Here is a 27,921-nt window from a genome sequence, read left to right as displayed (position 1 = left end):
AGCTATTCAATGTTATATGGGGCCCTCTGAGGGCAGCCTTCAATAATAATAAAAACAAATAAAAATGTGTTTGGCATCTCCAGCTTAGTAGGAACATGCATTAATTACTTCTTACTATTCTATAGTCCAGGTCACGTGACGTGGACGTGATTCCCCACTCACCTTGAGCAGTGAATTGAGGAAGACCTCAATGAGGGGCTGCGGTGCCGCCAGGTGACAGTCGCTGGCGCCGATCTTAAAGGTGGTCTCCAAGCATTGGATGGCAACTAAACCAAGTGAAGTTCAGAGGTGAGACATGAACAGTCACAGGTGGTTATGGTTCAGACACTGTAGTGTGTGGTTCAGTACCTTCCAGGCTTTCCTGCTCGTCAGAATTCAAAGTGCCGCCGTGCGTCTGATCTCGTAGGAACTGCACGATAGAGAACGCCAGGCGCTTCTCCACCGCCATGTTTACCTACAAGCTGCACACAAACACACCTGCTATGGTTACACGTTGTAAGTACCAGTCAACTAACGGTGTTCAGGAGTACACTAGATTAGACATTAGACAAACTTTAATGATCCAAGAGGGAAATTGTTCCACACAGTAGCTCAGTTACAAAGGATGGAAAGGACAATGCAGGTGTAAAATAGACCAGTGGTTCTCAACCTTTTTTCAGTGATGTACCCCCTGTGAACATTTTATGTAGTTCAAGTACCCCCTGATCAGAGCAAAGCATTTTTGTTTGAAAGAAAGAGATAATGAAGTAAAATACAGCACTATGTCATCAGTTTCTGATTTATTTAATTGTATAACAGTGCAAAATATTGTGGTCTTTCTTGATTTGGAAAAAAATACATAAAAATAACCAAAAACTTGTTGAAAAATAAACAAGTGATTCAATTATAAATAAAGATTTCTACACATAGAAGTAATCATCAACTTAAAGCGCCCTCTTTGGGGATTTTAATAGAGATCCATCTGGATTCATGAACTTAATTTTAAACATTTGTTCACAAAAAATAAATCTTTAACATCAATATTTATGGAACATGTCCACAAAAAATCTAGCTGTCAACACTGAATATGGCATTGTTGTATTTTTTTTTCACAGTTTATGAACTTACATTCATATTTTATTTAATATGAATATATTTATAAATTATTTTTTAATTGTTGCTATTTTTAAAAATATTTTTTAAAAATCTTACGTACCCCTTGGTATCCCTTCAAGTACCCCCAGGGGTACGCGTACCCCCATTTGAGAACCACTGAAATAGACTAAAAGCAATATAAAATATAACATATGTATGTAATATTTGCATAATATATGTACAGTATAGGATATGTACTGATAGATGTTTATATCATATATACAAAATATAACAATTACCATGTACAATATTACAGTATACGTAACAGCTGCAGCATAAAATAAAGAGTAAATCCAGCAGAAAATAGACATTATAAACAAAGAGAAGTAGCTAATATAGAAGGTGTAAGGTAATAGACATTTATTGTTGTATAGCGAGTGATTATATACCAACACATCTTTTAGATCAGACCTGGGCAAATTAAGGCCCGGGGGCCACATGCGTCCCGTTGAGCTTTTCAATCTGGCCAACTGGACATTCCCAAATGATTTTTTTAGATCTTTAAAGGCCTACTGAAACCCACTACTACCCACCACGCAGTCTGATAGTTTATATATCAATGATGAAATTTAACATTGCAACACATGCCAATATGGCCTTTTTAATTTACTAAATTACAATTTTAAATTTCCCGGGAATTTAGTCTTTGAAATGTCGTGTAATGATGACGTGTACGCAAGACGTCACGGGTTTTTAGGAAGTATGAGCGCTGCACACACACACAGCTAAATGTCGTCTGCTTTAACGGCATAATTATACAGTTTTTTTGGACAAATGTGTTGCTGAATCTTTTGCAATTTGTTCAATTAATATTGGAGAAGTCACAGTAGAAAGATGGAGTTCGGAAGCTTTAGCCTTTAGCCACACAAACACACGGTGATTCCTTGTTTAAAATTCCTGGAGGTGAAACTTTCCTATGGATCAGAGCGCGGTCAAGCAAACATGAATCACGACCACATGTCAACCAACAGGTTTAGGTGAGAAATTTGTGGTTAAAAAGTCAGTTCTTACCGGAGAAAAGCTGAGCTTGTGTCGTCCATAGCTGCCGACGACTTCCCTGAGACACTGCGCGTCAAGACACCCGTGGAGACCTCTTTCCGACTATCAGGTAATATTAAACCCACTAAAACACTAGCAACACAATAGAAAGATAAGGGATTTCCCAGAATTAACCTAGTAAATGTGTCTAAAAACATCGGAATCCGTCCCAATGCAATCGCATTTTCTTTTTTTTAACTTTTTTTTTTTTTCTAGTCCGTCGCTATCAATATCCTCAAACACAAATCTTTCATCCTCGCTCAAATTAATGGGGAAATTGTCGTTTTCTCGGTCCGAACAGCACTTTTTGTTGGAGGCTCCCATTAAAATCAATGTGAATATGTGAGGAGCCATCAAACATGTGACGTCATCGTCTGCGACTTCCGGTAGAGGCAGGGCTTTTCTCTTAGCACCGAAAGTTGGGAACGTTATCGTGGATGTTCTCTACTAAATCCTTTCAGAAAAAATATGGCAATATCGTGAAATGATCAAATATGACAGATAGAATGGACCTGAAAATCTCATTTCAGTAGGCCTTTAAGATGGAAACTGTAGCTGCCATTATGATATGCAGTCATGTTTTCTATTGACCGCAAGTCTTCAACTATACAAAGTATTTCAATGGTTGGAATCTGCGCTTATGGATGATATACCAGTAACTATGGTTATGTAATAAGTTACTATGGTCATCTAATTAGTTACTATGGTCATCTACGTGACAGCAGCTCAGACGAGGCACCAAGCAGTGTGAGCGGGAAGTGTTTCCACAGACGTGGAAGGAGATTTTCACAACAAAGTTCTAAAGCTTAGTGATATATAGAATAAAATAGAAAGTACTTTATTGATCCCTGGGGAGAATTCAGCAAATATCAGATGTATCAGATTGTAGGTAAGTTTATTTTGTACCCTTTGCGTTCGTATTTCACTGTTTGTTGGATTTTTGTTGCGTTTCACCTGATTGTAAAATATGTCGATCGAAAGCGGGTGTGACATTCATATTTTGTCAATATTCAGTGTTTTATTGTTCATAATTTTTTTTTAAATTCCATTAGGTTTTTTTTAAGGCGATCTGTCATAACATTTTTAGCATTCAATCAGACATTATTGTGAGGTTTTGTATTAGTGTTCCTAAAAATAGATATACCGGCCCCCAGATACATTTTTTTCTCTAAATGTGGCCCCCCGAGTCAAAATAATTGCCCGGGCCTGATTTAGATACTGTAATGCGGTCCTCTCCAAGGTTTGTCATAGTCATCATTGTCACCGACGTTCCACTGGGTGTGAGTTTTCCTTGCACTTATGTGGGGTCTACCGAGAATGTCGTTGTGGTTTGTGCAGCCCTTTGAGACACTAGTGATTTAGGGCTATATAAATAATCATTGATTGATGAGTCCCACTGGGTGTGAGTTTTTCCTTGCCCTTATGTGGGCTCTACCGAGGATGTCGTTGTGGTTTGTGCAGCCCTTTGAGACACTAGTGATTCAGGGCTATATAAATAACCATTGATTGATTGATTGATAATGCTGTTATTATTTCGGCATTTTATCCACTAAGCGCATAGATGCCGTAATGGTGTTTCATCGATTAAGCTATAAAAGTGGGCCGCGGGCGTGATGATGTCACGGCGGAGCAGGTGCAAACGGTCACGTGGGGCTAGCTCGTTGACAACACAGCTTGTGACGTAACAACATCGCAGCATCTCCGATAGCCCCCCCCCCATTAAAAATGTCATTTTATTATCTTAAAACACGGCAAGATAAGTCATCCGAACGTTTTAGCAAGTTAGCTTTTAATGAAAAATAATCAAGCCCCCGGCGTGACGATCGGTGCGTTGATGCTAAAAGGCAAGCCCAATTCTCAGCGACGCCACAATGATCACACACAAAAAAAAAAACACACACCATAAAGGCCACTTCTATGAATTCTATAAAAACTATGAAGCATCTCCGTCCCTCATGTCGTTCACTTACCTGAACTGAGCTAACTGCTGCCGCCCTCACAGCCCAAGATTACTAGATCAACTGCGCATGCGCAAGGGGGTGCCAGGGGCAATAAGCGAGTCGAGCCGCTTCTGGACGAGGGACGACACAGTAAGAAGATTAGAGTTTTGTTGTACTTTTGCTTTCTTTTTCTTTGGGTTTCAAACGCATGACTACGGTATGTTTGCGTCACATGTTATAGCGATAGTCCGGCCCGTGCACGCCATACTTTTTATTGATTGATTGATTGATTGATTGATTGAGACTTTTATTAGTAGAGTGCAAAGTACAGTACATATTCCGTACAATTCACCACTAAATGGTAACACCCGAATAAGTTTTTCAACTTGTTGAAGTCGGGGTCCACGTTAATCAATTCATGGTACAAATATATGTGTACACTTTAACGCACAATATCTCAATATGTTTACGTATTTTACGACGTTAGCCTGAATATGTGAACATAAACAACCAACAAGAGCACAATGATGGAATATTTAATAGTTCGAACTATTAAATATACTAACACCGCAGAGGCCACCACAGTGTCTATGTTTCTTTTGGTTTTTATTCATAGCCGTAGGTAGAAGTAGCTGGTTGTATCCGCTGCTTTAATGTCTTTCATGTCCTTTGTGTTCTTTGATGTAAGAGGGATGTGTACTATGGCTATGAGTTGTTGAGGGGTTTTTTGGGGGTTTTTTCCCCTTGGCCTCAGTCTGGACCCCCTCTCCAGGGGCCCAGGCTTAGACCGATTTTTTTATTTTACTTTATTTTATTTCAATCTTCTATTTTTTGTCTCCCATTTTCCTCCACTTGTTTACCTGTATCTCATCTTTTTTGTAAGGGGCGCTGGAAGCTGGCAGACCCGTCAGCGATCCTGTTCTGTCTCCCTGTAGTGTTTGTCTGATCTTGAATGGGATTGGGCTGAACATTTTAATTTTCCTGAAGGAACTCTCTTGATGGAATAAATAATGTTCTATCTATATCTATCTATCTATCTATCTATCTATCTATCTATCTATCTATCTATCTATCTATCTATCTATCTATCTATACCTATCTATCTATCTATCTATCTATTAGGGGTGTGGGGAAAAAATGGATTTGAATACGAATCGAATCGTTTATGTTGTGCGATTCAGAATCGATTCTAATTTTTGAAAAATCGATTTTTTTTTTAACTTAATTTTTATTTTAAATTTTTAATCAATCCAACAAACCATTACACAGCAATACCATACATATGGAATCCAATTCTAAAACCAAACCTGACCCAGCAACACTCAGAACTGCAATAAACTGAGCACTTGAGAGGAGACACAAACACGACACAGAACAAACCAAAAGTAGTGAAACAAAAATGAATATTATCAACAACAGTATCAATATTAGTTATATTTTCAGCATAGCAGTGATTAAAAATCCCTCATTGACATTATCATTAGACATTTATGAAAATTTAAAAAAAGTGTCACAGTGGCTTTCACTTGCATCGCATCTCATAAGCTTGACAACACACTGTCTCCAATTTTTCACAAAGATAAAATAAGTCATATTTTTGGTTCGTTTAATAGTTAAAACAAATTTACAATATTGCAATCAGTTGATAAAACATTGTCCTTTACAAGTATAAAAGCTTTTTTTTTTTTTAAAATCTACTACTCTGCTTGCATGTCAGCAGACTGGGGTAGATCCTGCTGAAATCCTATGTATTGAATGAATACAGAATCCTTTAAAATCGGGCAAAAAATCGTTTTTGAATCGAGAATCGAAAAAAATCGATATATTATCGAATCGTGACCACAAGAATCGATATTGAATCGAATCGTGGGACACCCAAAGATTCACAGCCCTACTATCTATCTACTACTCCATGAAGCTGTAGGTTAAAGGTCGTAACTTGTCTAAAATGTCATGGAGCAGCGTTAGTATGTGTTAAACACGTAAACATTATTTTAATGGCCAACTCTAAAGTTTTGCAATCACCACAAGGTGTCATATGTTCCCGAGGATCTCTGCAATGCGACACCGGACCCTCGGCCGTCATGGGAAGAAGGTCACCGCTTAGCACGGAAAGAATGGCGAGCTCGCGCTAAGTGTGATTTCCTGCAATGTGTCGCTTGCCGCTCTGGACTTGCAGCATTTGATGCTCAGACGTGTTCAAGCGCAGTCTCTGCCACTCTTTGCAGCGAGCCTGAGTGGACGATGACCATTCTCGATGGAGCTGCGATTGTTCCCGTGCGAGGCTGCGAGGAAAACCTGCCGAGGTGGGATCTGACGCCGGAGGAGATCGAGACAGCCACGGAGCGCCTGATGAGGAGAGTGAAGAAGGTCTACGATGAGGTCGGGTCTCTCAAGGTGGAGGCTGTCAGCGTTGAAAACACCCTGAGAGCTCTAGCCAACATCAAGCTGGACTATGCATGTAAGTTCTCATCATGCACTGTCTAGTGGATCTGGTGGGTTACTGCACCACTTGCCCCCAAAGCAAGTGGACTGTAATTTAAAGGCCTACTGAAATGAGATTTTCTTATTTAAACAGGGATAGCAGGTCCATTCTATGTGTCATACTTGATCATTTCGCGATATTGCCATATTTTTGCTGAAAGGATTTAGTAGAGAACATCGACAATAAAATTAGCAACTTTTGGTCGTTAATAAAAAATCCTTGTCTTTACCAGAAGTAGCAGACGATGTGCGCTTGACGTCATGGGTTGTAGGGCTCCTCACATTGTTTACAATCATAGCCACCAGCAGCTAGAGCGATTTGGACCGAGAAAGCGACGATTTCCCCATTAATTTGAGCGAGGATGAAAGATTCGTTGATGAGGATAGTGAGAGTGAAGGACTACAGAAAAAAAAAAAAGGCGAGGGCAGTGACAGCTATTCAGATGTTATTAGACACATTTACTAGGATAGTTCTGGAAAATCCCTTATCTGCTTATTGGGTTACTAGTGTTTTAGTGAGATTATATGGTACCTGAAAGTCAGAAGGATGTGGCCACGGGTGTGGTGACCGCCAGTGTCTCCGGTAGGAGGAGGTAATAGTCCGCAGCTGCAAGAGGACGCAAGCTCCGCTCATAACTACGGTAAGAGCCGACTTATTACCACAATTTTCTCACCGAAACCTGCCGGTTGACATGTGGTCGGGAACCATGTTCACTTGACCGCTCTGTTCCATAGTAAAGCTTCACCTTCGGGAGTTTTAAACAAGGAAACACCGGTTTGTGTTGCTAAATGCTAAAAGCTTCCCACCTCCATCTTTCTACTTTGACTTCTCCATTATTAATTGAACAAATTGCAAAAGATTCAGCAACACAGATGTCCAGAATACTGTGTAATTGTGCGATTAAAGCAGACTACTTATAGCTTGGATCGGGCTGGAAAAAAATGTCCGCTAAAACCGGTGACGTCACAAACACGCGTCATCATACCGCGACGTTTTCAACAGGATACCTCGCGGGAAATTTAAAATTGCAATTTAGTAAACTTAACCGGCCGTATTGACATTTGTTGCAATGTTAATATTTCTTCATTGATATATAAACTATCAGACTGCGTGGTCGGTAGTAGTGGGTTTCAGTAGGCCTTTAAAGCTTTCTATCTGGCTCTCAACAAAGGCCAACACGTTCCCTTCCCTCTCCCTTATTTTTCCGCTTTGTCTTGTCTTAACTTTCTTGGAGCTTCTTTTTGCACTGCCCTCCAAAATCTTAATGGATTAATAATCTGGCCTCTCAACAAAATTGATAAGATCTTCCCGATGAGAAGCTTGGGTCCTGACAGAACGATGGACTCTTGGTAGATTCTTGGTAAAAGTGCCTGCTTATTCTTTCAGTCAAGGACATTGAAGACATACGTATTTGGAATCATGATAACTGGTGTATCGACAAATTGAAAGATGCTGGCAGCTGTTCAAATTACACTAAAGCTGCCACAAAAGATTGAAGGCTGGGCAGAGCTGTGGGCAGACAAACGTTTGTGGTTTCTTAACTAAATCACAAACTGGATAAAATCTTGGAGAAGCTTTTGCTCTGCAAGGCGAAACTATGATCAATTTGTGAGCCAGAAAAGCCAACGAGAGCAGTGTTTTTCAACTTTTTTTGAGTCAAGGCACATTTTCCTGAAGCACACCACCAGCAGAATATGTTAAAAATTAAACTCAGTAGCCTATATTGACAATATAAATTAATACTCCTCAAATACTTGATGCAATTGTTTGATTATGACTTGAAACCATAACCTTCCATGCATCACTAATTCTCTTGTCTCAAAGTAGGCAAAGCAATTAGCTACTGATACGGAAGAGTATTACATGGTTAGTCTGCCGATCTCTAGACAGCACAGACACACATTACATTATTTGAGGACTATGATTATTGGTCTGCAAAAAATGTTTTTTAGACCAATTAGGTGAAATTTGCATATCTTACGGCACAGTGGTTGAAAACCACTGAACTCAGCATACAAGCAATTGGAATGTGTTTGCTCTCCCTAACCAAACCACCCCCATCTACAATCCCTCTGCATTGGCCTTGGCAGGGTCATGCAGTAAACACCCCAATGAGACCATTGCAGCAAAAGACACTCCGAATCCTTTTCCAAAGACACCTGGAATGTTGGCTCTGTTCCGTGATGCAGAACGGTGCGACTTCCCAGCCTGCAGACAAACACGCACCCGTGGGCTACCGGCGCACATATCCAAAACCCCAAATCAGTGAAGTTGGCATGTTGTATGAATAATAAATAAAACAGAATACAGTGATTTGCAAATCTTTTTCAACCTATATTCAATTGAATAGATTGTAAAGACAAGCCACTTAACATTCAAACTGGTAAACTTTATTTTTTGCAAATATTAGCTCATATGGAATTTGATGCCTGCAACATGTTTCAAAAAAGCTGGCACAAGTAGCAAAAAAGTTGAGGAATGCTCATCAAACACTTATTTGGAACATCCCACAGGTGAACAGGCTAATTGGGAACAGGTGGGTGCCTTGATTGGGTATAAAAGTAGCTTCCATGCAATGCTCAGTCATTTACAAACAAGGATGGGGCGAGGGTCTCCACTTTGTGAACAAATGTGTGAGCAAATTGTCGAACAGTTTAAGAACATTTCTCAATGAGCTGTTGCAAGGAATTTAGGGATTTCATCATCTACGGTCCGTAATATCATCAAAAGGTTCAGAAAATGTGGAGAAATCACTGCACGTAACATTGAATGCCTGTGACCTAGGATCCCTCAGGCGGTAGGGCATCAAAAACCAACATCAGTGTGTAAGGGATATCACCACATGGGCTCAGGAACAGTACATGAAACCACTGTCAGAAACTACAGTTGGTCGCTACATCTGTAAGTGCAAGTTAAAACTCTTCTATGCAAGGTGGAAGCCATTTATCAAAAACGCCCAGAAATGCTGCCGGCTTCGCTGGGCCCGAGCTCATCTAAGATGGACTGATGCAAAGTTGAAAGGTGTTTTGTGGTCTGACAAGTCCACATTTCAAATTGTTTTTGGAAACTGTAGAAGTCATGTCCTCTGAACCAAAGAGGATAAGAACCATCCGTACTGTTCTGGGCGCAAAATTCAAAAGCCAGCATCTGTGATGGTATGGGGGTGTATTAGTGCCCAAAGCATGGGTAACTTACACATCTGTGAAGGCACAATTAATGCTGAAAGATACATACAGGATTTGGAGCAACATATGTTGCCATCCATGCAACGTCTTTTTCATGGACACCCCTGCTTATTTCAGACATACAATTCAAAAACCACATTCTGCACGTGTTACAACAGCGTGGCTTTGTAGTACAACTTTTTTGCAAAGTGTTGCTGCCATTAAATTCTAAGTTAATGATTATTTGCACCAAAAAAAAAATACGTTTCTCAGTTCGAACGTCAAATATATTGTCTTTGCAGTCTATTCAATTGAATATTTTGATTTATTTAGCCTTTATTTAACCAGGTAAAATCCCTTTGAGATCAACAGCAGCAGCAAGGTTAATCCCTTTTTCTTTTTTTTTTCTCTCTTTGTCATGAAGAAGGGACGTTTTTGTGGTTGGTGCACTAATTGTAAGTGTATATTGTGTTTTTTATGTTGATTTAATATAAAAAAAAGTTTTTAAAATAAAAATTTATAAAAAATTCTTCTGCGGCCTGGTACCAATCGGGCCACGGCCCGGTGGTTGGGGACCACTGATGTACAACACATTTCCTTAGTCAATAACAGGTAAAAAGGTTGTTTCCACCAATTTCTGTTTCACAATAAAAGAAAAGCAAGACTTGTTTCTATAATAAAATCCCAGTAAAAATTTTCAGTTTAATATAAGTTGAAAAGGATTTGCAAATCATTGTATTCTGTTTGTATTCACGATTTATTTACACAACGTGCCAACTTCACTGGTTTTGGGTTTTGTAGATGCGCACATATGTCGTGACAGCCCCTGCAGTGTGATGAACTGTGGAGTTAAACTATTTTTTAAATCTTCTTTGTTGGTTCTTCACCCCTCCCCAGCGTCTCGATCCGCCCTGGACTTCCCGCAGTACGTCTGCCCTTCCCAGGAGGTCCGGTCGGCGAGCACGGAGGCCAACAAGAAGCTCTCCGAGTTCGACGTGGAGCTGAGCATGAGGGAAGACGTCTTCCAGAGAATCGTTGCCTTGCAGGTAACGCGTGCTGAGCGGGGCGATTGGGAAATCAAACGGTTGTTGAAGTCCAAGCAAAAGAACTTCGGAGCTCATTAAACAAACGTGTGAACATTTGACGCATTTAGCACGCAGCCCCGGCCAGACTCAAAGATTGTATATTGCGTTAAGAGCCTGATAATGTGTGAGCACACATTCTGATCATTTATTTTTGCAGAAGAAGCTTCCGGAAAACATTTCCACTGAAGAGAAGAGGTTATTGGAGCGACTTGTGATGTTGGGCCGGAGGAACGGACTGCAATTGCCTCCAGAGACCCGAGAAGTATCTTATACTTTTTATTTACAAAATAGGGACACACCTTCCAATTTATTACATTCTTCTAGAACAAAATCGGGGAAAGTCAGAAGAATGCAAAATTGCTGATTGTCTGCTCATTTTGTCCCTCGAAGCAAATAAAAAGCATGTCCAAGCTCATCGGTGAGCTCACCATCGAGTTCAAGAAGAACCTGAACGAGGACAACACTTTCCTGGTCTTCTCTGAGCAGCAGTTGGGTCCGTTTAGGCACACGTCCAACGGCACCGGGGTTTGTTATATCGTCTCTTAACTTTCTTGTTCCGTGCCCAGACGGACTGGCGGACAGCTTCCTGGCGGGCCTGGATAAGACCGTGGATGGACGCTACAAGGTGACGCTGGGCTACTCGCACTACTACCCCGTGATGAAGAGGTGTCACGATCCTGAGACGCGCAAGAAAATGGAGAGAACTTTTCACAGCAGGTGCAAAGAGGTAACAGGAGTATTGTCCACACAACGTCATCATAAAATATTTATGAAGTGTGCAGCTTTAAGTAGGTGTGTCAAGAGTTGATGTTGATATCAGTTTGATATCCGCAAAAACACACGTATCGGATGATATTGGCTTGCATGGAACAGTTTTGATATAAACTCTCATGCAAGCAGTCGCATGTATGCAAAGCTGGACAGTAAATTAACATTTAAATGTCTTTTACAAGCTTGGTCTTGTCTTGTATTTTAGACAAGTCACTTATAAAAGGTTAGAAACGAGCTGGCAGCTCTTGTACATAGCAGATACTAAGTCCACAATATATAGAACACAAGCTAGACGAAATAATTCAACAATATCGCAGTCTAAAACACCACGTGTCAATGCAAACTTGTATCAAACAATCATAGTTGTGTATTACTACAGATACAAAGTCTCCAAAACAGGAAACCTATCAGAAAGTATCCTGTAACAAACGTGTCCGCGTCATTCAATTTCATACACCGTGAAGCCTACTGAAATGAGATTTTGTTATTTAAACGGGGATAGCAGGTCCATTTCTATGTGTCATACTTGATCATTTCGCGATATTGCCATATTTTTGCTGAAAGGACTTAGTAGAGAACATCCACGATAAAGTTCGCAACTTTCGGTGCTAAGAGAAAAGCCCTGCCTCTAACGGAAGTAGCAGACGATGGTGTCACATGTTGATGGCTCCTCACATATTCACATCAATTTTAATGGGAACCTCCAACAAAAAGTGCTATTCTGACCGAGAAAACGACAATTTCCCCATTAATTTGAGCGAGGATGAAAGATTTGTGTTTGAGGATATTAATAGCGACGGACTAGAAAAAAGAATAATAATAAAAAAAAACATTAAAAAAAAAAAAAGCGATTACATTGGGACGGATTCTGATGTTTTTAGACATATTTACTAGGATAATTCTGGGAAATCCCTTATCTTTCTATTGTGTTGCAAGTGTTTTAGTGAGTTTAATAGTACCTGATAGTCGGAGTTGTACGTCCACGGGTGTGTTGACGCGCAGTGTCTCAGGGAAGTCGACGGCAGCTTTATGGACGGCACAAGCTCAGCTGATCTCCGGTAAGAAGCGACTTTTTACCACAATTTTCTCACCGAAACCTGCTGCTTGACATTCGGTTGGAATCCATGTTTGCTGTGATCCATAGTAAGGTTTCACCTCCGTGAATTTTAAACAAGGAATCACTGTGTGTTTGTGTGGCTAAAGGCTAAAGCTTCCCAACTCCATTTTTCTACTTTGACTTCTCCAATATTAATTAAACAAATTGCAAAGTATTCAGCAACACAGATCTCCAAAATACTGTGTAATTATGCCGTTAAAGCAGACGACTTTTAGCTGTGTTTGTGTGCAGCGCTCATATTCATAACAGCCCGTGATGTCAAGTGTACACGTCATCATTACGCAACGTTTTCAAGACAAAACTCCCGGGAAATTAAAAATTGCAATATAGTAAACTAAAAAGGCCGTATTGGCATGTGTTGCAATGTTAATATTTCATCATTTATATATAAACTATCAGACTGCGTGGTGGGTAGTAGTGGGTTTCAGTAGGCCTTTAATGACTCCTTGTGACCACTAAGTGTTGCCAAAACTCCACTCCACTTGAATTTCAATAAAGACAGCATGAGTCATGGGCGTCCAAACATTTTGATCTAGGGCACCGCATTGGGCTTAAACATTTTGTCATGTTACGGCTTTATTCATAAATTTAATACATTTGTTTTTGTCCTCAAAATTCTACACACAATACCACATAATGACAATGTAAAAATGTTTACATACATACATATATATATATATATATATATATATATATATATATATATATATACATATACAGGACTGTCTCAGAAATTTAGAATATTGTGATAAAGTCCTTTATTTTCTGTAATGCAACTAAAAACATGAAAATGTCATACATTCGGGATTCATTACACATCAACTCAAATATTGCAAGCCTTTTATTATTTTAATATTGATGATTATGGCATATAGCTTAAGAAAACTCAAATATCCAATCTCAAAATATTAGAATATTTCCTCAGACCAAGTAAAAAAAAAGATTTATAACAGCAAAACAAAATCAAACATGTGAAAATGTCAATTAATGCACTCAGTACTTGGTTGGGAATCCTTTTTGCACGGATTACTGCATCAATACGGCGTGGCATGGGGGCAATCGGCCTGTGGCATTGCTGAGGTGTTATGGATGCCCAGGATGCTTCAATAGCGGCCTTCAGCTCATTTGCATTATTGGTTCTGGTGTCTTTCAGCTTCTTCTTCACAATAACCCACAAATTCTCTATGAGGTTCAGGTCAGGGGAGTTGGCAGGCCAATGGAGGACAGTAATGCCATGGTCAGTACACCAGTTACTGCTGGTTTTGGCACTGTGGACAGGTGCCAGGACATGCGTGAAAATGAAATCATCATTTCCATAGAGCTTTTCAACAGATACAGCTTCAATAGCCGTATTCCCATGGTCAAGCCACTCCTGAACTCAATACAACGGAAGAAGCGTCTGACTCGGGCTATGGAAAAGAAGCACTTGACAGTTGCAGAGTGGTCCAGAGTCCTGTTTTCCGACAAAAGCAAGTTTTGTATTTCATTTAGAAGTCGAGGAGAGGAGCAAAATCCAAGTTGCTTGAAATCCATTGTGAAGTTCCCTCAGTCAGCAATGGTTTGGGGAGCCATGTCAGCTGCTGGTTTTGGTCCACTGTCTTTCATCAAGTCCAGAGTCAATTTAGCTGTGTACCAAGAGAACTACTTGCTTCCATCTGTTGTAAAGCTCTATGGAGATGATGATTTCATTTTCCAGCACGATCTGGCACCTGCCCACAGTGCCAAAACCAGCAGTAACTGGTGTACTGACCATGGCATTACTGTCCTCCATTGGCTTGCCAACTCCCCTGACTTGAACCTCATAGAGAATGTGTGCGGTATTGTGAAGAAGAAGAAGCTGGAAGACACCAGACCCAATATTGCAAATGAGCTAAAGGCCGCTATTGAAGCATCCTGGGCATCCACAACACCTCAGCAAAGCCACAGGCCGATTGCCTCCATGCCACGCCGCATTGATGCAGTAATCCGTGCAAAAAGATTCCCAACCAAGTACTGAGTGCAATAATTGACATTTTCAAATGTTTGATTTTGTTTTGTTGTTATAAATCTTTTTTTTTTACTTGGTCTGAGGAAATATTCACATTTTTGGAGATAGGATTTTTGAGTTTGCTTAAGCTGTATGCCATAATCAGCAATATTAAAATAATAAAAGGCTTGCAATATTTCAGTTGATGTGTAATAAATCCAGAATGTATGACATTTTCATGTTTTTAGTTGCATTACGGAAAACAAAGGACTATCACAATATTCTAATTCTCTGAGACAGTCATGTATATGTGTGTATATACTGATATATATATATATATTAGATATATATATATATATATATTTCCACACTACTTAACGGTTCGTACAGCCGAACACAACGCAAGGATAGGGAATTTTTCTTTGAGAAGGATTAAATGTCGCTCATTGAGAACAGACGCTAGCATGACCACCACACATATTTACATGACGTCATGTAAATCCAAGCAATACTTAGGTACATGTGATTTCTCTGTTCTTTATATTTAAAAAAAATGCTTTTTATATATATATATATATATATATATATATATATATATATATATATATATATATATATATAATATATATATATATATATAATATTCATATAAACTGTGGGGAATAAAAGTATTTAGTCAGCTACCGATTGTGCAAGTTCACCCACTTAAAATGTGGTCATAACACCTGGAAACCAAAAAGAAACTATGGTTTTGATTGAAAATACCGGTCAAAAGTTTAGAGACACTTTTCCAGGCTTGTGGGTGCTGAGGTGTGTCTAAACTTTTGATGCCTGTGTTTTTCTGCAGACTAACACACCCATCCTGGAGGGTTTGATACAGCTGAGGTCAAAGGTTGCGGGCCTGCTGGGCTACAGCAGCCACGCGGACTACGTGCTGGAGATCAACATGGCCAAAAACGCCAGCAACGTGGCGGCGTTTTTAGGTATGATCCTTGACCACCAGTCGATGAGCGGCGCTTGTTAGACAAACGATTAACCTGCTTGCCTCCCAGACGCCTTTTATGAAACGCTGAAGCCCGTCGGCCTCCGGGAGAGGAAGTACATCCTGGAGCTGAAAAGGAGAGAGTGCCTGGCCAAGGACAGCTATTTTGACGGGCAGATCAACGCCTGGGACCTGCCCTACTACATGAACCAAGTGGAGCGCTGCAAGTTCGCCGTGGACAAGGACAAACTCATCGAGTACTTCCCGCTCCACGCCGTCACAGAGGGGCTTTTTGGGATCTACCAGGACCTGCTGGGGCTCAGGTTTAGCGAGTTCCAGCCAGCCCACGTGTGGCACCCTGACGTCAAGCTTTACGCCGCCCACGATGCCGGCACAGGGGAGGAGGTGGGCCTCTTCTACCTTGACCTGCACCCCAGGTAGGCTCCTAAATCTCCATGTGAGATTGCAGCTCAGGTGTGTTTTTTGTCTTCCACCAGGCAGGGAAAGTGCGTCCTTGACGCGTGTTTTCCCCTCCAGCCCGCCTGCCGGGGCCCCGATGGAAAGCGTCGACTCCCGGTGGCAGCCATGGTGGTGAACTTTTCCAAACCCAATGAAGGTTTGCCCTCCCTCCTCCAGCACCAGGAGGTGGAGACGTACTTCCACGAGTTTGGTCATGTGATGCACGAGCTCTGTTCCAAGGTTGGTGTGTTTTGTGAGAGAGCTAGAAGAACATTCAGTAGTTACCTAGCAACAGATGCTCCGTACCGGTCAAAAGATTGGAGACACCTTGTCATCCATTCCAGTGGTCCCCAACCTTTTTGTATCCGCGGACCGGTCAACGCTTAATAATTTGTCCCGCGGCCCGGGGGGTGTCCTTTTTTTTTCTTTTCTTCTTTGTCATGAAAAAGGGACGTTTTTGTCATGAAAAAGGGAGGTTTTTGTGGTTGGTGCACTATTTGTAAGTGTATATTGTGTTTTTTATGTTGATTTAATAAAAAAATAAATAAAATGTTTTTTTTTTTTTTCTTTTTTTTAATAAAAATTCTTCTGCGGCCCGGTGGTTGGGGACCACTGATCCATTCGCATGAAAAGATGTCTCTTAAAATTTGACTAACTTGTCCTGATTGAGGGACTGCAAAGACGCGTTCAAAGACTTCCTACTTGCGTCATATATTACTATACCCTGCCAATCGATCGGTATTGGCAAATTTTCATAAAAATAATTTGGTCGCCATTAACGATTAGTAAGGGTGTAATTATACTCAAAAATCTCGGTTGTATGTACCTCGATTTAGAGGTCAGTACCAACGTTCCCTCTAAGGTACGCACGCGCCTGTGCAATTGCACACTGCTCACGCGTCCTCTGCGCACGGCGAATCTAAGCCGCGCACAAAATTGAATTTAAAGATAAGCGCATAACAGTTTGCATGTCTGCCGTCGCTCACATGTGCGCCACTGAATGCTCAAGGAGTTTTGGCGTTTGCTCACACATATGAAAAATTGGAGGTCACGGTTTGTTTCATTTTCGGTACAGTAAGAAAACAACAAAATACACATTTTCTGGTTATTTATTTACCAAATGTGTAAACAATTGCTTTATCCTTTTAACATTGGGAACACTATAATAATTCTGCTGCGATGAGGTGGCGACTTTTCCAGGGTGTACCCCGCCTACTGCCCGAATGCAGCAGAGATAGGCTCCAGCGACCCCCCGCGACCCCAAAAGGGACAAGCGGTATAAAATGGATGGATGGATAATAATTCTGCCCAAAAATAGAAATAGTTCTGTGTGTGATGGATGTGAGCCACCACTAGGCTGATCAGTGCAACAGTAGGCAGTCATGAAGGCTAAGGATAACAATAACATACATATATACACACAGGATCTATTGACAGGGTTAATGAGGTCAACATATATAAAATAAAAACTAAATAGGATAAGGCTCAGAATTGGTGTAACAAAACATTTCTACATATAAACTGCAGCATTAATGTTCTTCAATTTGTTGCTCAGATTAAATAAAATTACAAAACTTTTCTTCTACATATAAAAAGTGCAACATTAAACAGTTTCAAGTCAACTCAGCCTCAGATTAACTTTTCTTTTTTCCCCACCCAGCCTTTAACCCTGGTGACTTTCACTCAATCTTCATGTTTTTTGCCAGAAAAATCAGTTTATCCACATTGTCTGCAGAAAGAACAGACCTGCTTGCAGTTACAATCTCTCCAACTGTGGAAAATACCCTTTCGCTGGGCACGGAGGTAGCAGGTATGGCGAGGTAGTGCCTAACTAACTTGGCAGTATGAGGACATATGGGCTCATTGTTCTTCCACCATAGAAGTGGGTCAAAATCTAGTTTTTAATGCAAAATGGTCTTAAATATGCTGCTATAAAAACACCAACGGCATTTGTTATTGCTTCAGCCCTGTCGGACTCGCCGAGGAGGGGTTGCTTGAATGCGGTGGGGAGCTGTGTTCTCACCACGCTCTACTTTCTATTCGTTGAAGCAATGTTCACTTGGGGGTGGTGCCAATTCAAATGGGTTAACATGTTTGACGTGTTGCTAGAAGCATACCCTACTGCTGCTGAACAATGTCGGCAAACCGCTTTCGCTTTGTCCACCTCTCGTCCTCCGTTGTTGTATCGCACCGCGAAGCCGAAGTGTTCCCAAACGGGAGATCTTGACGAGGCAGGAGGGTCTTCTAGGTCTTGCTTTTGCATGTTGTCGTAGCCCGGTCGTTGCTAGCATGCTGTGTGTTGTGCCTCGGTGTGCATTGTTTACACAACGTGCTGTACGCTACTTATGTCCATCCGTGCGGTGCGCTAATTAATTTGTCCGTGTGGAAATTCGTCCGGTGCACCTCCGTTTCGGACCAAACCCCACGTACCGAAATGGTTCAATATAGGGCTGGGCGATATAGCATGTTTTTCAATATCTCGATATTTCTTAGGCCATATCACGATACGCGATATAGAATCTCGATATTTTGCCTTAGCCTTGAATGAACACTTGATGCATATAATCACAGCAGTATAATGATTCTATGTGTCTACATCAAAACATTCTTGTTCATACTGCATTAATATATGATCTTTTTAAACTTTCATGCAGAGAGGAAAATCACAACTAAGTAAATTGACCAAAACTGTATTTATTAAACAGTTATTAAGCAGTGGCACAAAAATTCATGTCATTTCAAAACAGAAAGTGCAAGATTGTCAGAGACATTTTAAAACAAGCTATGAGTGCACTTTTGTGCATGATGTCACTAAGATGACATCAAAACAACACTAAATTAAAGTGTACTTATTGTACAGAACGCCACTACAATAATTTAAAACAAAGTGCACTTTTGTGCATGATGTCACACAAGATATTTCAATAACTGTCAAATAAAAAGAAATCAAATCGTTATGTGGTAGGTTACTGCTGACGTTATCTCCTTATGTTGTTCACTTTTTTTCTTATGCAGTGTAGATGTGGAAATGTTTGCCTCGGCATTTTGTTGGTGTGGCACCGAATGGAGATGTTGACATGCAGAGTAAGCACTTTTCATTCTCTAGCAAGTGACTTTTCAAATGATGCTACATTCTAGCAGTAATGTTACTTTTTGTAGCAACGCTTCCGCCCCACACTTGACAAATTACGGTTGTCTGTTCGACATATTCCCACTTGAAGCCAAACCACCGCCAGACGATGGAACCCCTGCTCTTTTTCTTGGGAATTAATTCTGCCTTCATTTGTTACCAGATTCGCACCTTCTTTCTCTCGTATTACCACTCGCAACACAGCTATCGTTACCCCTGCTGCTACCTCTCTGCTCCGCGAGGGCGTATACGTATGTGACGTATGACGTGACAGTATGTGACGTGTGTAAAAAGGTACGCTTGCTGTCTGTGAGAAGGAGAAACAAGAAAGAGTGGGAAGAGCCTGTAGTGTAATGCCAGCAGCTAAAAACAACTGCGCGAGAATGTATATGCGAATATCACAAGTCATTTTTTATATCGCACAGAGAAAACCCGAGTATATCGATATATCGCCCAGCCCTAATTCAATACAAATACACGTACTGTTAAATCCTTAAAGATTAGTGATTTGTAATGACAATCACTAACGTCGATCCCCTCTGGCTGACACTGTATTTTTAGTCCCCCGGCTAACAAGCAGCTAGCAGCTAGTTTTGTGTCTCCATACACAGTGTGGCGCCGCTCCCCTCAGCTAATACTAGTCACTTCCATAGTGGCAAATAAACTCCATTTCTTAGTACCTTAAGTACATTGTAGGCAAGAGGTGTCCAAACCTTTTGACTCAGGGGCCACATTGAGTTAAATGGGTGTAATTTTGATATTTCTTTTAATGCTGATTGGACATATTTTTTGTATAATATCCACAAAGTTCAATAAGCAGGTTGTTTTACGTGTGACCATATTTATTGATTTTTTCTTTCTGCACCATGGCTAGGAAAGGTTGTTTGGATCAGGTCATAAAACTGAATTCAATGCAAGTTTATAGATCCATCCATCCATTTTGTACCGCTTGTCCCTTCCGGTGTCACGGGGGGTGCTGGCGCCTATCTCAGCTGCACATGGCCGGAAGGTGGTATACACCCTAGACCAGGGGTGTCAAACTAATTTTAGTTCAGGGACCGAATGGAGGGAAACCTATTACCAAGTGGGCCGGAATGGTAAAATCATGGCATGATAACTTAAAAATAAAGTTAACTCTGGGTTGTTTTCTTTGATTTACTTTGGCCAAAAATAGAACAAGCATATTTTGAAAACGTACAAATCACGGATTATAATCTGGACAATCAATCAATCAATCAATGTTTATTTATATAGCCCTAAATCACAAATGTCTCAAAGGACTGTACAAACCACTACGACTACGACATCCTCGGAAGAAGCCACATAAGGGCAAGGAAAACTCACACCCAGTGGGATGCCAGTGACAATGATGACTATGAGAAACCTTGGAGAGGACCTCAAATGTGGGCAACCCCCCTCCCTCTAGGGGACAGAAAGCAATGGATGTCGAGCGGGTCTAACATGATACTGTGAAAGTTCAATCCATAGTGGCTCCAACACAGCCGCAAGAGTTCAGTTCAAAGCGGATCCAAGACAGCAGCGAGAGTCCCGTCCACAGGAAACCATCCCAAGCGGAGGCGGATCAGCATCGTAGAGATGTCCCCAACCGATACACAGGCGAGCGGTCCATCCTGGGTCCCGACGAGCGGTCCATCCTGGGTCTTGACTCTGGACAGCCAGTACTTCATCCATGGTCATCGGACCGGACCCCCTCCACAAGGGGGGGGGGGACAGAGGAGAAAAAGAAAAGAAAAGAAGCGGCAGATCAACTGGTCTAAAAAGGAGGTCTATTTAAATGCTGGAGTATACAAATGAGTTTTAAGGTGAGACTTAAATGCTTCTACTGAGGTAGCATCTCGACAACACACTTCAAGTTTGTTGAAAATTCTGAGGAAGTTGGTGTAGCTTCAAAAAAACAATGAGCTTAGACTTTGTCTCAGTGAATATACAAAGCTAGGGTTAAACTTTGAATCACAGTCTTGCAGGGATTTAACAAAAAACACATGTAAACTCTTCTAGGTATCCAATACCTCCTTTGTCATCTCCACGTATCAATCCAGTGCTAACTCAACAAACCGTAAGAAACGGAGGTAAAAACTATTCAGAAGGGTTAGGTTTTATCGTTTTTGACAGTGACAATTAGGGAGAGTAAGGGTGCCAAATATTTATGTGTTTGAAGCAGGAGAAATAAACCCCGAGATTTTTTAGTTTAATTTCGGTCACGGGAGAGGAAGCCACCACGCTTTACTTTCTACTTCTTGCTAGTCCTACTAGAAATGCTATTGTGACATCCAGTGGACCCATTTAGAACAGCAGTTTCTTTCTTTCAAAATGCTTTAATACTTTGCAAACTCATCACTGGGCCCGGATAAAACCTGTTCGCGGGCCTGATCCGGCCCACGGGCCGTACGTTGTCACCCCTGCCCTAGACCATACTTGCCAACCTGGATACCTCCGAATTCGGTAGATGTGGGGTGGGGTTTTGAGGTGGGCGGGGTTTGGTGGTAGCGGGGGGTGCGGGGTGTATATTGGAGCGTCCCGGAAGAGTTAATGCTGCAAAGGGTTCTGAGTATTTGTTCTGTTGTGTTTATGTTTTGTTACGGTGCGGATCTTCTCCCGAAATATGTTTGTCATTCTTTTTTGGTGTGGGTTCACAGTGTGGCACATATTTGTTACAGTGTTAAAGCTGTTTATACGGCCACCCTCAGTGTGACCTGTATGGCTGTTGATCAAGTATGCGTTGCATTCGCTCGTGCGTGCTTAAGCCCCATGTATTATACGACTGGGCCGGTACGCAGTTAATATGGAGGAAAAGCGAACGTGACGACAGGTTATAGAAGACGTTAAAGGCAATGCCTTAAAGCCACGCCCCCAATATTTTTGTACGGATGGAAATCCGGAGAAGTTCGGGAGAATAGTTGCCCCGGGAGATTTCCGGGAGGGGCACTGAAATTCGGGATCGGGAGGGTTGGCATATATGCTCTGGACAATTCGCCACCTCATCACAAGACCAACACTGATAGACAGACAACATTCACACACATCCATCCATCCATTATACTACCGCTTGTCCCTATCTCAGCTCCATTCGGGTGGAAGGCGGGGCAGACCCTGGACAAGTCACTACCTCATCGCAGGGCCAACACATAATTGTACAATTAATGGTCACATTTGTTACTTTGGTTGGCCAACAGGTGGCGATAAAATAAACAGTTATCAGACCGTTTGCATATATGTGTATGTTCCATGCCCAGTCGAATTGCTTACTAAAGACATAAACCCCTGCTGTTGGCATACACCTAGTTGCTCCTGCAGTGGGCGAACTTGTCCAAAAGATAACACCATAGCACAAACAATAATTTACTATTTTAGGTCTATTCGCATTATGGCCGTCAGCAAAGACAAATACATAAATTAGCTGCATCATGTAATAAGCCACAGGGTTCATCCATCCACTTCCTACCACTTATCCCTTTCGGGGTCGCAGAGGGGTCGCTGGAGCCTATCTCAGCTGTATATCGGGCGGAAGGTGGGGTACACTCTGGACAAGTCACCATCTCATCACACGGCCAACACAGACAGACAACATTCACACTCACTTTCACACACTAGGGCCAATTTAGGGTTGCAAATCAACCTATCCCCAGGTGCATGTCTTTGGAGGTGGGAGGAAGCCGGAGTACCCGGAGGGAATTCAAAGCCTACAAAAAAAGTAGTGGCTTATAGTTGGTCATTTACAGTAGTAGATTTTCTTTGGTTTGGTTCTTGTACTATTGGCTTTGTTCCATTCAAACACTATGTATTAAAAGAATAAAAGGAACTAGTTGGCATATTGTGTTGATATTATTAAAATGCCAAAAGCACACACCATAAATACAAAACCCAAAACCAGTGAAGTTGGCACTTTTTTGTGTAAATGGTAAATAAAAACCGAATACAATGATTTGCAAATCCTTTTAAACCTATATTTAATTGAATAGACTGCAAGGACAAAATACTTAATATTCAAATTGTTTTTGGAAACTGTGGATGTCATGTCATATTTACGAATTACACAACGTGCCAACTTCACTGGTTTTTGGGTTTTGTACATAAAAAATAAGACAGCTAATACACGTGATCGGTATTGGTATCGGCTGATCTCACTCATGGATGATGGGAAACAGCAGCATAAAAACCTGATGGGAGCCTCCCGACAGTTTATGTAACAATGCTAAGTGGAACAAATTGGATCATAAATGTCCACAGAAGGCTTTCTTTTTGCCAGACCACCTTTTCAGAGTTCAGTGGAGGCTTGGTAGAGACGGACTTTGTGGAAGTCCCCTCGCAGATGCTGGAGAACTGGGTGTGGGAGAAGGAGCCTCTGAGGAGAATGTCCCGCCACTACAAGGACGGCACGGCCATCCCGGAAGAGCTGCTCGACAAGCTCATCGCGTCCAGAGTGGCCAACACGGGTCAGGACATCAGACTGGATGGCGTCCGCTGACTTGTGACTCTTGTTTTGTCTGTCGCAGGGCTGATGAACCTGCGCCAGGTGGTCCTCAGCAAAGTGGACCAGTCGCTACATAGCAGTTCTTGTGCGGACACGGCCGAGGTGTTTGCCCAACACTGCCAGGACATCTTGGGTGTCCCCGCCTCGGCAGGTACTGAATTCATCCCGTACAGTTGTGATCAAAATTATTCAAACCCCACACAATTTTGGTGTTTTAGCAAGTTGGACATTAATTCCGTATTTTGTTTATAGTCATATCAAATAAAGAAATAGACAAATAGACAAAGGCAACTTGAATTACAACAGTGTCATTTCTCTTGATATCTCATTGACAAAATTATTCAACCCCTTGAAGATCATAACTATTAAGAACATAATTTGAATAAGGTCTTTTCAATCAGGTATTGAAAGCACCTGTAGATGTGATTAGAACCATGACCAGCAACAATTCAACTGATTGAAAAAGACTGTGACGCTCAGCTTCTTGTAGATGGTCAATGGTGTATTTGCAACATGGTGAAGTCCAGGGAATAGTCAAAGAAGTCAAGAGAGGAGGTAATTTATCTTCATAAGAAAGGATATGGATATAAGAAAACAGCAAAGACATTACACATTCCAAGAGACACAGTTGGGAGCATGATTCGCAAGTTTAAAGTTAAAGGCACAGTGGAAACACTACCTGGGCGTGGTAGAAAGAGGATGTTGTGTGCGTACAGTGGTGAAAAACCCCTGGGTAACAGCTGAGGAACTACAACAGGACATTGCAGAGGGGGGAACGCAGGTTTCGTCCCAGACAATAAGGCGCGCACTACGAGATGAAGGCCTCCATGCCAGAACTCCCAGGCGCACCCCACTTCTGACTACATTATGCCAAAAATCATCTGGACAAACCCCAAAGGTTTTGGGAAACTGTTCTATGGAGTGATGAGACAAAAGTGGAACTCTTTGGGCCTATGAATCAACGTTATGTCTGGAGGAGGAAAAATTAAGCTTACAAAGAGAAGAACACCTTTCCTACTGTTAAGCATGGTGGGGGGGTCAACAATGCTCTGGAGCTGTTTCTCTGCCTCAGGTACCGGTAACCTCCAGCGCGTTCAAGGCATTATGAATACTATTTCCTACCAGGATATCTTAGCTGCAAATGTCATGAAGTCAGTGACGAAGCTGAGGCTCGGGAGACATTGGACCTTCTAACAGGACAACGATCCCAAGCATACCTCCAAATCAACATCAGAGTGGTTGCAGAAGAAGGGCTGGAAGACTCTGGAGTGGCCTTCACAGTCGCCAGACCTAAATCCTATAGAAAACCTGTGGTGGGACTTGAAGAAGGCAGTTGCAGCACGCAAGCCCAAGAATATGAATGAACTGGAGGCTTTTGCCCAAGAGGAATGGGCTAAAATACCTGTAGATGGTTGCAAGAAGCTTGTGTCCGGTTATGTATCACGTTTGAAGGATGTCATTACTGCCAAAGGGTGTTCTACTAAGTACTAAAGATGCATGTAACTAGGGGGTTGAATCATTTTGTCAATGAGATATTAAGAAAAATGTCCTTTTTGGTATTTGTAAAATACAGTGTTACAATTTAAGTTGCATTTCTCTATTTGACACATCTTTATTTGATATGACTATAAACAAAATACGGAAAAAATGTCCAACTTGCTAAAACACCAAAATTGTGTGGGGGTTGAATAATTTTGATCACAACTGTAAGTCCCTGTTAACCCCCGGGACGTGACGCATCGCTCCGTAGGCACCAACATGACCGCCAGCTTCATCCACCTGGCGGAAGGATACGACGGCCAGTACTACAGCTACCTGTGGAGCGAAGTCTACTCCATGGACATCTACTTCAGTCGCTTTAAAAAGGAAGGAATCCTCAATCCCAAGGTGAGTCCGAGTCCAAAATACGAGCCACTTTGCTGGGAAACGTCCTCACAGCCGCATTGCCGTGAAACAGGTCGGAACGGAGTACAGAAGAGTCATCCTGGAGGCCGGAGGCTCCGTGGATGGAACGGACATGTTGGAAAGCTTTCTCGGTCGCGCTCCGTGCCAGGAAGCTTTCTTTCAGTGCAAAGGACTTAGCAGGACGTAGCAGCATTTGAGACATGACCAAGCAAGGCACAGACCATCGGTGTTGATGCAAAGTCTCAGGGTGTCATACCTCCACTCGTAAGTCCAGAACTTTTTCATTATTTGGAAAAAAGGGAGTGCACTATTTAGATCGCACATTTTTGGTACATTGACATTTTGAAAAGTGTCCAAATTAGACACTTTTCTTTGTAATTATTGACTGCAATAAACATTCATTTAAATTAACCTCCAAGGTGACACAGACTAACTTTTTTGCCATTTCAGTATTTTTTTGCTGTGTAATTTTGGTTTTGAAACTATAACACAAGTGTCAAACTTAAATTCCTGGGTCTAGATCTGACCCACCGCGTTATTTATTGTGACCTGCCACGTCAGTTACAGTGACCACCACGCCATTTAATGTAGCCTACCATGCCATTCAAAGTGGCCCGCCAGACCATTTAATCTGGCCTGCCACGTCATTTAAACTTCAAATAAATACTTAGATATCCAGTGTTTCCCACAGGTCAGGCATCTACTTGTGGTGGTGTGGTCGGGCGGCGGGGGTTGGGGGGGGGCAGCGGCGGCGAAGATGACCAAGAAGAACGCGGAGTTGGAATATAATTACAACACTTTATGTACATATTTATGTACATATTTATATAATATTTACATATTTATATAATATGTAACTATAAGCTCCATTCACAGACAGAGTCCCATTACATTTATGAGTAGTCGAGCGAGTCTAAAGCCGAAAAAAAATAAAAAATAGAAAACAATTTTTTATTTTATTTTATTTATTTATTTTTTTTAATTTGTGGCGGCCGTAATTCCTTCCTGGCGGGCCGCCACAAATAAATGAATGTGTGGGAAACCCTGATATCTGCTTGTCACCTTGATTTAGGATTACAAAGCAAGTTATCTGTCAGTTACTTCATTTATTCCATTTTATTTAGTTAGTTTATTTTAATTTAGCAGTTGTTGTTTTGGAGAGTGTTGGGATCTTGTCATATGAAAATAAAACATTTTAATATAGCTCAAAATGTATGTCACAGCCCCTACGCGTCATCTTTTGCTGACTAGCAATTGTATTGTTTTTTTAGCGGTCAATGGAAGATATCAATGGACGGTGCAAAAAAGTGAAACATTTTATTTATTTACATTTTTATTAATTTGCTTTCATTGATGACAAGGTTGTTGTCATCGATTAAGATGCCACAGTTGCATGCCTTCAGAATATTAGAGTGTGTTGATTTTTTTTTTTTTTTTCATTAACAAGGGAACAGTGTATCTTTTTCTAATGTTAAAAATAAGTTGGTGATTTGCTTTGTTATACCAACAAATAAAATGTGAGTCGTTTTTTTGTCAAGTGTACTTTTCATTTTCAAAACATTTTAGATTTCTTTTAACCTTCAAAACTTCAATAAAATTCTCAGTCACAAACATGTTTTAAAAATAAATGTATTTCATTTAGTTTTCTTCCTAAAATTTGCATTTGATGACAATTAAGCGACAATAAAGCAAACTACAGGTCCGTCAATATTATTGTATAAATGTTTTTTTATGTTTTATGCCCTTTTTGTTCAAGAAAACTGTTATTTATGGCAAAAACCCAAAGCATACAACGTTTTTCCCTCCAAAAAAGTTATTTAAAATATTTGATGTGAAGTGATTGGAACCTTAAAGGGTCAAAAATTCATAATAAAATTGATTTTTATTTATTCGTTTTTGAGCAATGGCCGTTTGAAAAAAAAATACCACTAAAATTCTCAGTGACCCAAAAGGCCCTTTATTCATAAAAGTGTTAAAAATAGGTCGTACATCATTCTTTTTGTTTTAACTTTCAATGCTCAAGTCTCTATATCAAGGTTCTCAAACTTTTTCCACCAAGTACCACTTCAGAAAAACTTGGCTCTGTCACGCCAAATTTCTTCCCCGAAACAAAAACCTTCCCCCCCATTTACTTCCGGGGTCATGATTAATACAGACGTTTTATTAACGCTATATTGTAAAAATATAACACTATATTATAAAAATACAGACGTTTTGTTAATGCTATATTATAAAAATAAAATTAAAAAAACA

The 27,921-nt window shown here is 40.9% G+C and overlaps 2 protein-coding genes across 5 annotated transcripts in view; one reads left to right on the top strand and one right to left on the bottom strand.

The window, feature by feature from the left end:
* Window positions 1–27,921, bottom strand: part of sgtb (small glutamine rich tetratricopeptide repeat co-chaperone beta) — a 49,094-nt gene that overhangs the window by 15,573 nt on the left and 5,600 nt on the right. The window contains exons 1-3 of one of the 4 annotated variants that reach the window (XM_061908177.1): window positions 4,143–4,253; window positions 349–461; window positions 163–266 (exon numbers count right to left, since the gene is read on the bottom strand). In XM_061908177.1, coding sequence (XP_061764161.1) covers window positions 163–266; window positions 349–448 — 204 coding nt within the window. In that variant the 5' untranslated portion in view covers window positions 449–461; window positions 4,143–4,253. The other 3 variants (XM_061908180.1, XM_061908178.1, XM_061908179.1) reach the window with 3 other exon arrangements.
* nln (neurolysin (metallopeptidase M3 family)) lies at window positions 131–27,195 on the top strand. Its single transcript, XM_061908173.1, has 13 exons — window positions 131–288; window positions 6,341–6,573; window positions 10,659–10,807; window positions 11,004–11,108; window positions 11,237–11,339; window positions 11,413–11,573; window positions 15,548–15,683; window positions 15,753–16,119; window positions 16,180–16,381; window positions 23,539–23,725; window positions 23,786–23,914; window positions 25,514–25,650; window positions 25,721–27,195. Exons 1-13 carry the CDS (start codon window positions 260–262, stop codon window positions 25,853–25,855), a joined length of 2,073 nt encoding a protein of 690 aa, XP_061764157.1. The 5' UTR covers window positions 131–259; the 3' UTR covers window positions 25,856–27,195.

The sequence above is a fragment of the Nerophis ophidion genome, linkage group LG08 (assembly GCF_033978795.1).
Source record: "Nerophis ophidion isolate RoL-2023_Sa linkage group LG08, RoL_Noph_v1.0, whole genome shotgun sequence".
NCBI lineage: Eukaryota > Metazoa > Chordata > Actinopteri > Syngnathiformes > Syngnathidae > Nerophis > Nerophis ophidion.
This window is presented reverse-complemented; position numbering and strand designations above follow the sequence as displayed.

Coding starts and splice junctions, on each gene's coding strand:
- nln (XM_061908173.1), top strand. CDS start 260: ATGGCAACTAAACCAAGTGAAGTTCAGAG. Junction 10,808..11,003: donor AGAGAATCGTTGCCTTGCAG/GTAACGCGTGCT, acceptor TTATTTTTGCAG/AAGAAGCTTCCGGAAAACAT. Junction 16,382..23,538: donor TGCACGAGCTCTGTTCCAAG/GTTGGTGTGTTT, acceptor TCTTTTTGCCAG/ACCACCTTTTCAGAGTTCAG.